Source organism: Arvicanthis niloticus, chromosome 19 (assembly GCF_011762505.2).
Source record: "Arvicanthis niloticus isolate mArvNil1 chromosome 19, mArvNil1.pat.X, whole genome shotgun sequence".
In the NCBI taxonomy this organism is placed as follows: Eukaryota; Metazoa; Chordata; class Mammalia; order Rodentia; family Muridae; genus Arvicanthis; species Arvicanthis niloticus.
The window spans coordinates 39,216,261-39,227,581 of record NC_047676.1 but is presented as its reverse complement, the minus strand read 5'-3'; the positions used below and the strand labels follow the sequence as shown (position 1 = coordinate 39,227,581).

General features: G+C 38.1%; 1 protein-coding gene across 2 annotated transcripts in view; it reads right to left on the bottom strand.

Annotated features, from left to right (window-relative positions):
• Positions 1 to 1,086: 1,086 nt before the first annotated feature.
• The window catches only part of Itga1 (integrin subunit alpha 1), a 134,009-nt gene continuing 123,774 nt past the window's right edge, over positions 1,087 to 11,321 (bottom strand). The window contains exons 25-29 of one of the 2 annotated variants that reach the window (XM_034523339.2): positions 9,350 to 9,454; positions 9,095 to 9,199; positions 7,348 to 7,440; positions 6,339 to 6,455; positions 1,087 to 1,299 (exon numbers count right to left, since the gene is read on the bottom strand). In XM_034523339.2, coding sequence (XP_034379230.1) covers positions 1,255 to 1,299; positions 6,339 to 6,455; positions 7,348 to 7,440; positions 9,095 to 9,199; positions 9,350 to 9,454 — 465 coding nt within the window. In that variant the 3' untranslated portion in view covers positions 1,087 to 1,254. Of the gene's footprint in view, positions 1,300 to 6,311; positions 6,456 to 7,347; positions 7,441 to 9,094; positions 9,200 to 9,349; positions 9,455 to 11,321 lie in introns of both variants that reach the window. The other variant, XM_076916195.1, reaches the window with a different exon arrangement.

Here is an 11,321-nt window from a genome sequence, read left to right as displayed (position 1 = left end):
AGAGTCCATGGGCCTTAGGGATTACTTCAGGAACACAGAGGTACATACAAATGAGTTGCATCTCTCTGTTAGTGTATGCTTTCAAAATAGAAATTCTTTAAATTACCTGACTTTCTATTTAAATACTGATATACCATGTTCAGAAGCATCGTGTTCTTGGTAAAATATAACATTAGCCTGGGAAATTGCTTTTTCAATAATAACATAAAATGTGTTTAGAAAGTTGAAAAGATTTAAAAATAATCACTCATATTTTGGGGTTTTACATGACCCCTTATACCAAAGAGTTGAGAAGCCCCCTACTTAATGAAACATCCCAGAAGCCCTTGCATTAAGTAACTACTTAGCCAAGGTGACATCAGCTTCACTGGGTCATCGATGTCTGCTCACATTTCATTTCAGAAACCCTCTGGGTGTCACACACATGGTGTGGTCTTTCATGAATTATCACTGTTATGCTACATAAACTGCTTCAACTTTACATATATATTATAAAAGAGTTTTGTGTTTTAGAGCTCAATATACATTAAGCAGTTTTACTTTCTGTAAAAGTTTAAATTAATAGATTCAGTGCACGCATTTTTAAATACCAACTCCATCTTTACTGTCTCTTCTACATAGAATTTGAAGCCCAACCGCACCATTTCCCAGCCACGCTGGAAAATACTCTTTCTAACTAGGGAACCCATGAAGTCACTGAGTGTCACCCGTGATTTAATTCTATTTTCAATCCATATTGTATATGGGCTCCGCTAAGCAAAGTTTTTCTCATTTGAATTGGGAGAGCTTTTTCACCCCATTCCTTTGTTGTCATTTACAAATGCTGAGTGTCACTCTGAAGGTGTAACCAAGGGGAAAGGCTTTATTTATATTGTGCTGAGAGTAACTGCTTCACTGAACACGAAGCTCTTTTTGTGCATCCCTTAAGATACTCCGTGTGGCACGTAAACACATAAACGTACGTATACTGACCACTCTTCTTTGAAACATTTTGTCATTTCACTTACTCAGCAAAAATGAGTAATTATTAAAACTGTTTCCCATTGCTTTCTACACTGTATCTTTGGGTAGCCTTTTTGGGTCACGCTTGATCTTTCTAAGAAGGCAATCCCAGATGGATAATGGATTACATAGAGTTATGTGACCATGTCTTTGGCTATATTTCTGAATTTCTTCTCACATGATTGAGGCAAACCTGAGGATAGATCGTTGAATAGTTGTTATTGGGTTTTTTTTTTCCTTCTGTAAAATATTTCATTTCTCCATTTTCTTCTTTAGTGGCCTTTTGAAGAATCCAATCTGTTGAGAAAATACAAATCAGAACACAATTATTTTAACTTAGGCAACAGATGCTAATCTATTTGGATATCATATCATTTCATCATGAATTGGGAAATCTGGGTATATACTTGATTCAGAGAATTGATGTATATTTTAACTGACAGTTAATACTGAACATAACGAGGATGGTATCCCTCAAACTGCTTACTTTGTCTTTGGCTATTTCACTACACTCAGTTAAGTATCTCTCCCAGTACAAATCCTGCATGTGTGGCACAAGCAGGGCTCTGAGGTGTGTTCTGAGAGGCAAGTGAACTTCAGTTAATTGACACGGTTTCTACCTTGTCGTCATCATCATCATCATCATCATCATCATCATCATCATATCAAACTTCTTAAGTGGCAAAAATTTTTCATCAAATGACCAATGGTCACAAATTGAGATTCTCAGAGTTCCTAGCGAGCTTGGTAGATGGCCATAGGTAGGTGTCAGGGAAATGTCTGAATTTTCTGGATGACTCTAAGTAGGTAAGAATTTTGCACATAAGCTTGCCAGAAGTTTCTCAAAAGACCTCATGTCATTTACTTATGAAAACAGAACCATTGACTACAAGGGAAAAAAAATCACGTAGTGGTTAATGTAAGTCACAGTTTATTATTCTTTGTTATTGAACCATCAGCAAAACTTCTCAGTCTTATATTTACTTCATATTATATAGAAAAAAAAAGCAATTGATGCTAGAGAGCACATTTGAAAGCTACCAAATCTTATTTTTAAATTTATTGAGTAAATTAAATCTCATTCACGTAATTTAATCTTCTTTAAACTTAATGTTTAAATTAAAAACAAAAACCCAAAACCCCAAACTTAGTCCTAGGAAAGTAGCTTTTAAAAACTGTGTGCTCTAACTTTCTAAAAAATTTAAGTGAGTTAATTATTTGCAAATGTATTGTGTCCATATGAAAGTGGATTATGGGTAGGTATTGATGTGAATTCGCATGTTCCTGCGGATGTTTGGGTAGGGGCAGTGAAATTTGCTTGCAGGCAGAGGCCAGAAGTCAAACTTGGACATAGTTCCTTTTGCTTTTCAAGACAGCGTTTTTTTCATTGGCTTATTAGACTAGCCTGAATATCCAGAGAGCCTGGGGGTTGTGGGCTGAGATGGGATGGGGATAGGGATGGGTGAGGACCTTCTGTCTCCACTTTCAGGCTGAAACTATAAACACATAATAGCCACATGCCAACATGTACAATTATCTAAAAAGATAAAAGTTTTGTGTGTAAAAGCGTGTCTCTGTGTGTGTCTCTGTGGGGGATGGAACATGTGAGAGCTGGCGCCTTCAGAGGCCCGCAATATGGGTACCGGAAACTGAACCAAGGCTGCAGAATGCAGATGCTAGGCTATCTTTCTCCACTTCACCAACCGAACTGGTTTTTGTGTGTTTGGGGCGGGCACTCGGGTCTTCAAGCTTGTAAGCCAAGCACCTTACAAACCAAGCGATCTCCGCAGCTGGGGACTACACATTTAATGACAGAGCACTGGGGGGCTTAGAGGGGCAGAAGATGAAAAAGATGCACTTCCATGTTAGGAACTTAGGGCTGTGGTCTGCCAGGATGCAGTTGCCAGAGGATGAGGTAAGGGTGGCATGAACAAGTGAACGTGAAAAGCTGCCATGACTTTGTGTTTTCCTGAACACCAGTCATTTCCTGGGTGCCAACTATGGGGAAGCTCCGCACCTGCTCTGAGGTGTGAGTAAATCAGAGGCTTCACCAGAGTGGGGAGTAAGTATTTAAGAGCCACCTTCTTCTGGTTCTTCCCAGCTGTCTGTCAACAGGCTCACCTTCCTCTCAAAAACCTGCCCCTTCCCAGCCTCCTTCCTTTTTATAAGTTTCTAAAAGTCTGTCTTCCAGATGAAACTACTGTGATCTCAACTTTTCCACTTAAATTCTCTAAACATTAATTTTATTAAGGGAAGCTGGGTACACAGGGACCAGAACACAATAGGCAGCTCCTGGGAACTAAACCGTGACAACCTTAGCCAATGTTTGAAAAACAAAAAGTAAGTTTGTGACCCCCTAGACCTTCTCTGGGATTTTGCTTTTCTGTTTTGATTTCAGTATTATCAATTCCCCTCCATAGAACTAACCTAGTTCAATACTCTGTGGCAAGAAATGGGTGGTCAATGCATAATGTGGTATAAGTGTTGAATAAGTAAATGAATCCTGATTAATAGGAGATTAAAACGTAACGCTATACCGGTCATCCTTATCCACAGGCCTGGGTGCCTGAAACATGGTAGTAACAAGTGTCAGACACACGGTTTTGTTTTATCCTGTTTGTACATTTTGATGATAAAAGTGATATTAGTCACAGCAAGAAATTAGCAATAGTGACTAATAAAATAGGATGCTGATAACATTGTGTTATAATAAAAGTAAGGTAAGTGAATTTTTAAAGATTTCCCAAAGTATCTTATTAGACACACTGCATTATATTTTGATGTGCGGTTGACTGGATCCTGACTGACTATGGGAAACTACCATATTCCCCTTCAATAAACTATGTTGGATGGGCGACAGAGCTGTAAGATGAAGATTCATCAGTGGTGGGACTTTGACATCAGTGTGACTCAAGTAAGAAGAGATATGTTCTTGCTTCTCATGATTTTTTTTCTGACTGTGGCATTCTGTTTTATATGTTACTCTGTATTGAACTATGGACTTTTATTCTAAGCCAAGTGTTTTACATATTTCAAAGAAGTTATGATCCTCACCCTAGATCATGCAGCAGGGGGATCTATTTTTTTTTTAAAAAAAAAAATACAGAGGCTTTAGAGACAATGTTAGTTATATCTAGGTGTTTGCTAGTTGATAATCTTGGGGGTGGGGGGTTCACTAAGCCACCTTACCTTTGTTTTAACATTTACAGGTATGACATTTACAGGTTACAACATATTGTTTCAGAATTTGTAAGGACCACAGAATGGAATCTGTTAATATCTATTCAATATCTTATTCGGAATATTACAGTCTGTGTGGCCCTGGAAAATATGCACACGTTGTCTGTAACTTCATTTCCTCATTTAGAGACTGGGGAAGGGGAGGTGTAGAGAATATCTTGTGTCTGTATGGATGTGGCACCTGTCAATTAAAAAAACCTGTGGACTATAGGAAAGGGTAGAATAGAAGGTGGGACATCCGGGAGGCAGAAAGAATTCTGGGATATAGTGCTAGGCGGGAGATTGGCCCCGGGGAAGACCTGAGAAGATGGATGCCTGGTACCTGAGCACAGGTAATCAGCTACATGGCAAAGCACAAGCTAAAATAAGTGGGTTATTGTAAACTATGATCTAGTCAGATTATATATATATATTCTGAGTCTTATATCTGGGAGCATGGGAGGAAGAACCAGGCCTAACTTCTACACTGAGGGTTCCTAACAGCAAGGACACTTGAAAGCAGGGTGCTTGACAGAGTTCCTGGGACACAGTAAGCATCTACTAAGAGCTAGCTCCTTCTGTCTACCTTAGAGTCAGAGTTGTGATTGTCCAGCCTTTCAGGAAGGTGTTAGAACTAACTAAACATCCTCACAACAGCCCAAAGTTTGTTAGCCAAACTTTCATGGGTGCCAAAGACAATCTTAGGCGTTGTGAGTATGTATCATCAACACAACACTTTCTGGAAATGTTTTTATTTTTATATTTTTGTTTTTTCAAGCTAAGGAATTAAAAAACAGGTGGATGAAAAGTCCCTTTTGTTTTTTTGTCTTAAACAGAGGCTCAAAGTCAGCAGAACCCATCCTAATATCAGCCCTGGCTGTCCTTGACTTTCCTAACACCATATGAGCTCAGGCGGAGCTCACACTAACTAGAAGCAACGGATAAAACAGGCCTTGGGTACCACAGTGTGGCAAAGCCAGGTACTGCAGAGAGCACTGCCACCTAGGACCTTCAGAGGAAGAAAGGATGCTGAATGTGGACTGTATCTTGGGACTTTAATGAAGAAGGATCATAGGTTCTATTTATGGAATTCAAAGCTACTTGGGCATATTCTCTTTGGAGGAAATCCCCCAAAGAGGAAGTTTGTCTTCACAGAAAAGTCAGAAAAGATGATTAATAGTTGTAGTTCAGCAAGAAAAAATCTTGCTATATAAAAATAATTCTGTTCATACATTTAAAAATGAGTATGTAGTCAATTTTTTTAAATTTTGCCTGTTTTATTTAATCAAGCAGTAGGTAAAATGTAGGAATATGTTAATGCAAGAAAGAATTCTAATTCCATATTTAATTGAACAAATATTGAACTCAACTTTTCTCTGTTATTTTGTTTTCTGGTAAATTCATCATAAAAGCTATCCTCATAGCTTGTTTGAAAATAATATATTCCTACATGTCTCACCTTAAACCATCTCAGTAAATATCTAAATTAACCTGAGAGAAAACAGATTACCACCTGGTCTTTCCAAAGGATTTGGGATAGGAATTCTCTGAACTTTATGTTCTCCATTATGCCAGTTTACTATTATATTACTTGCTCCTTATGTAGCCACACAATTATTGAAGAAAAGGTGGTTTTTTTTTCTGTTTATACACCAAAGAAGCATTTATCTTTAAGACATATCAAGTGGCTAAAATACCATGAACCTATTCCTTGTATGTCCTACATTGATATAGGACTTCAATCCACTTCTGCCTTAAAACAAGGGTTTTATTTCTCTTACTTTAAAAGGTAATAAATATCCTTATTAACCCTTTAGGTAAATGTTAAATGACTCTCAATAATCTTCACCTGTAAAAAGGACGCCTGGGGGTTTTGGATCTCTGTATCCCCAGTTGAGGCAAAAGTATTTTCCTTTGTAAAAAAAGAGACTTGTAGTACTCAATGTATAAAAAGTAATTAAAAAAAAAATCTCTCTTCTCACATGAAAGCTTGCACTTTATTATGTACTAAAGCATCGATAACTCATAACTTATTTTCCCATTGTCTCTTGGCGACTGGAATACACATCAGCAGTAACTGTGGCGCTTACCTTCCACAGAGCTAATATGGCGCTTACCTTCCACAGAGCTAATATAAGCAGCATTAACAGCAGCAGTCCCGCAAAGGCGCTCAGGAGGATTACCCACAGCGGCACTCTGCCTGGGAGCCCGTCTTTGGATATCTGAATAGCCAGCTGAAAATTATTAAACACGGTTGTTAACACTGATAAACACCCATCAGAACTCCCGGTACACCGAGTTCGGGTAGGCTTGATTTTTCTACCAAACAGTGTAATTAATCTCATTACTGTATACAGATGAAAACATTTGGTTTACATTTGAGAATGCCTTGCATTTACTCAAAATATCCAATAATATCAAATTTACTATGATGAAAAAGTAGAGCTCTTTGAAACAGAGTTTTACAACTTACATGGTACGGCTCGCCCAGATGGGATTTCTAAATGTTCCCAGGATATGATGAGAAAATCATGCTTTTTGTCTAAAATAAGTCCTTTGGATTCAATCTCTAAAAAGTCAAGGGTAAAATACTTGTACTTTTACCAAGGACTCAGCTTGGATGATCTCATCTTTGTTTCTGATTTCCCAATGAGTAAGTGAAGGAATTTTAAAACAATTTTGTGTGTGTGTGTGTGGTGTGTGTGTGTTCAAATATATAGTTCTAAATATATATGTATATATTTAAATACACACAGAGAAAGAAAGACACACACAGGGTATACGGGCATTGTCTGTAAATAGATTTTATAGTAGCTCCTAAGGAGGAAACGATAAAGTAAAACATGGCCCATGAGTTGTAAACATCACGGCTTTCCTAGCTTCAAGGAATAAGACCAAGACTGAAATCACATTAGAAGCCAATGGAAATCAAATCAACATCTGACATGGGCATCAGTTCAGTCTCTGCGTACACCCCTGTATAGGATCATAAAACACCATGGACAAGTTTTCGGGGAAATGCGTACTATTTTCCTATGAACACTGGCACGTACTCCTCGTGCCAGAACACCAAGGACAAGTTTGCAGTTGAATGTGAAATGTTTTCAGAAGTGCCGCTTCACTTACCTCCCGTTTCCGGTTGCTGCTGCTTAAAGTCAGCGATGAGTTTTCACTCTGAAGTTCTCCCCGTATAGTAAGATTTAAACTGGAAAAATGTGCCTGAAAGGCAGGAGGGATTCGTTGTTAATGTTCCGTGCTAATCAAGCTGATGGGTGGTCCTGTCTGCGCAGTACAGTTACACCTTCTGCAGTCACCCGTGTAAGGTCGGTGGGGCAAAAAATCCACTACGGACTGGGGAGAAGCTTCTGAGGTCTCGCAGCGCTAAAAACCTTTTGATTGGGGCTGGAGAGATGGCTTAGTGGTTAACTACTAGCTGTTCTTCCTGGGGTCCTGAGTTCAATTCCCAGCAACCACATGGTGGCTCACAACCGTCTGTAATGAGATCCTGAGATCCGGTGTCCTCTTCTGGTGTGTCTGAAGACAGCTACAGTATATTTATATAGATTTAAAAAACCAAACAAAAAAAAAAAAACAAAAACAAAACAAAAAACAAAAACAAAAAAAACCCTTTTGACTGCTGCTGGAGGAGAAAAAAATCACTTTTCTTTCTATTTAAAAATATTTTAAAATAAAAATATAGTTCTATCATTTCCCCTCCATCCCCTTTCCAGCCCTTCTCATAAGCCCCTACTCCCTTTCAAATTCATTATCTCTTATTCTTGTTACAGATGAGTAAATATAAAACACAGTCTGATAAGTCTATTTAGTGGGGCTCCCCGTGTCTCAGTGGATGCCCTCACATCATGCATATGGGTGCCACTAACTGGATTTGGTGGGTTAATAAATAAAAAGTTATAAAAGGAAGACATGAGGTCGGGGGTAGCTCTGGGGTGGGGGCTGGAAGGAGGAGTGAGGTGTAGATAGCATTAACATACATTGTATACACGTGTGAAATATTTGAAAAAGAAAATAGAAGGAAACTGAGATTGTTCTGTGAGATTAATACAGTGGTGACTGTGAACACCTTTTTCTCCATTTTCCCCCTGCCCCCACCAAACTGTCCCTTACATCCTTCTTATAGAATGAGAATAAAAACTTCAAAACAATTTCTACTTAGATTTTTCTCTAGAAAAACAAACTTTGGACTTAACTCATGCATCTAGGTATGGGATGGCTACATTCCAATAATGAGGACTACACATAGGTTCTTATTGAGAATTGTGCATGAAACAATATTAAACCTTGATGACTTACATAATCATCTTAATAGAGACAGAACTGAAATTCTCAGTTCCATATGACCAACTAAATTTTTTTTAAAGAAATGAACAAAAATTACAAAATATAGCAGACTATGTTTTAAAATGGACTGCATTTTAAATGTATGGGGCTTTGTAAGGGATATATGAAATACTTGTATAGAATATCCAAAAATAAATCACCACTCTATAATGTATTCGAGCTCTCTATTTTGTTAATCACACCAAGGAATGTTACTCTATCATCCTTTGAACCCTAACTAGGTCCCAAACTATTAAGATAAACACAAAGTTCAGTAACGGAGAAGTATTTCCCACAGTGCAAGGATTAAGGATGAGAGAGCCCAGCAACTCTGCATCCCACAGGGAACTTGGGAGAAAACTTTGTGATTGACAGATCAGGAAGATGAGCCCCACCCAGCTGGTGAAGGAGAGCCAGTCTTAGGTCACATGCTCAGAGACTCCCAGCCTCCTGTTCTTTCCACGGCAATGCTGTGATTTGCCCAGCTACTGAACAGTGAAGTAACTCTGGCTGATTGAATGCAACCACTTACTTTTATGAAAGTTGGTTTCCACAAGATGAGTGAGACATTCACTTGACTCACGTCAGAAGGAAGGAGATTACACGTGATGGTTGCAATTTTACAGGTACTGCAGTCCTGTTGGATGGTCAGAGACACATGTCACGGTGCTTGAGATCTGATCACAGGCTCTATATTAAAATGCTTCAGATATTTATTTCTAAGCTGACATGAGATGTGTTGCATTTGGAAAGCATAAAGAAAAAAAAATAAGAGAACTTAGTTTACCTGGATTGTGCCTCTTTTGAGAACCTCAGATTTTGATATTGTCATTTTCTTCCCAGAGTTGATACCCAAAGGATCCTCAAGGCTTCGGGGTCTGCAGTTCACAGTCTAAGAAAGGAAAATGTTTCCTCATTAGACACTGCTAAAGTCAAGAGAACAAGGTGAGTTGGTGCAATAGTAGGAAGAATCTGTGAATGACAGCCACTGATTGCATATATGGTCTATTTGTGAGTGTGCAGCACAGGAGAGACTGTAAGGCGTCTGTGATGTGTTCCTACCCCAGGTGATAATCACTGTCTTCATGACCCTTGCGACTGCGACAGAGCTCACAATTATCAATTTTACAGTTTTTCAAACAAAATCTGATAAATTTCCATAAACTATTAAATCATATATAATTTATATATAAATATTTAAATTCATACATATACATATATATAAAGAATAATAGAATACATATGCATACATTCTATTGATGAAAAAGAAAACATTAGCATATATTAGCATATATTGCTCAACATGATGCTTGCTTTCTTGGACTAGAGGGAAATTCCAGAGGTTTCCTTTTTTCCTTGCCCTTAGTAAAATAATAAAATGATTACACAGCAAATAATCCTGTTGCTATGTTTTTATTTTTAATTCTGAGAATGTTTTAGTTTTTTAAAAACTAGGTGACAAGAAGGCATCATGTTAAATGTTAAATTCATGCATATACTAACTTAACACTGAGTAGCTTCCTGTGGCTTAGACATTAAACAGATAATAATAATAATAATAATAATAATAATAATAATAATAATAAACATAATAATACTAATAAGACAAACATAGGCATAATGTTAAATGTTAACTTCATGCATACACTAACTTAACACTGAGTGGCTTCTTGTGGCTTAGACATTAAACAGATATTAATAATAATAATATACATAATAATATACATAATAATACTAATAAGCCAAACATAATCTATTCAGTGCTACAAGTACAAAGGGGCCACCATGCTGGGACAACTTGGGTTAAGTAAGTAGTAATCAGCTCTTTTGTGTATAGCCATGAATGTTTAGACAAAAACCATGAGGCTTACTCCCTCAAATAAGTTAAAAGTGCAACAAACATTTCAAGTATCCATCAGCAATGAATTACCTAAAATCTACTGGGCTGCACCGTGGTTCCAACAGGTCATGCCAAAGTGCAAGTATCCTGAGCCTATAGCTACAACCTTATCGGCAAACTGAGTCTGTGTGGATGTGACTGAACAGAAGTTCTCCAGGTAAGAACACCTTGCATTTCAGGAAATGCAAGTAGGGGTGCACGAAATCATCAGTGCTGGCTGAAATGAACACAGAATCACTGGAGGGATGGAGTCAAGGAATACAAAGGGGTACCAGCAAACACTACATGCTGGGAGGGCAAGCATGGCCCAGAGGGAATCTCCATTGTCACCCCCTGGATACTGGCCTGCTGTCTCTCAGCATTAGTAAATAAGAAACGATCATGTTCGGTTCCTCACTTTCTGTAGTTTGTTATCAGAGCCCTAGATACTGAACTTATACATCCCAAGTAGTTGATGGGAGTAGTTATTCATTTTTGATTGCTTCTCCATGATTTTTTTTAAAAAAAAAAAAACAAAACCATACTTATCACGAGTGTCACACATAACACAAGGCATACATATCAGCTGAAGAACATATGGAGAGATGGCTTAGCAGGTAAGAAGTGCTCACTGCTATCCCAGGGACTTGAGTTCTGTCCCAGGGCCTCTGGTGAAAGGTACTTGCTGCCAAACCTGATGCCCCAAGTCACCAAATCCCAGGGCCTGCATGACTACTAAAGTTGTCCTCTGACTTCCTCTGTGTACCATGGCACATGCAAGTCAACCTCCCAGACAAAACAAATACATAAATGTAAATGTAATTTTTTTAAAGAAACTTTGAAAAGAAAGTTTGAAAAGAAACAGTAATGAGAAAATTGA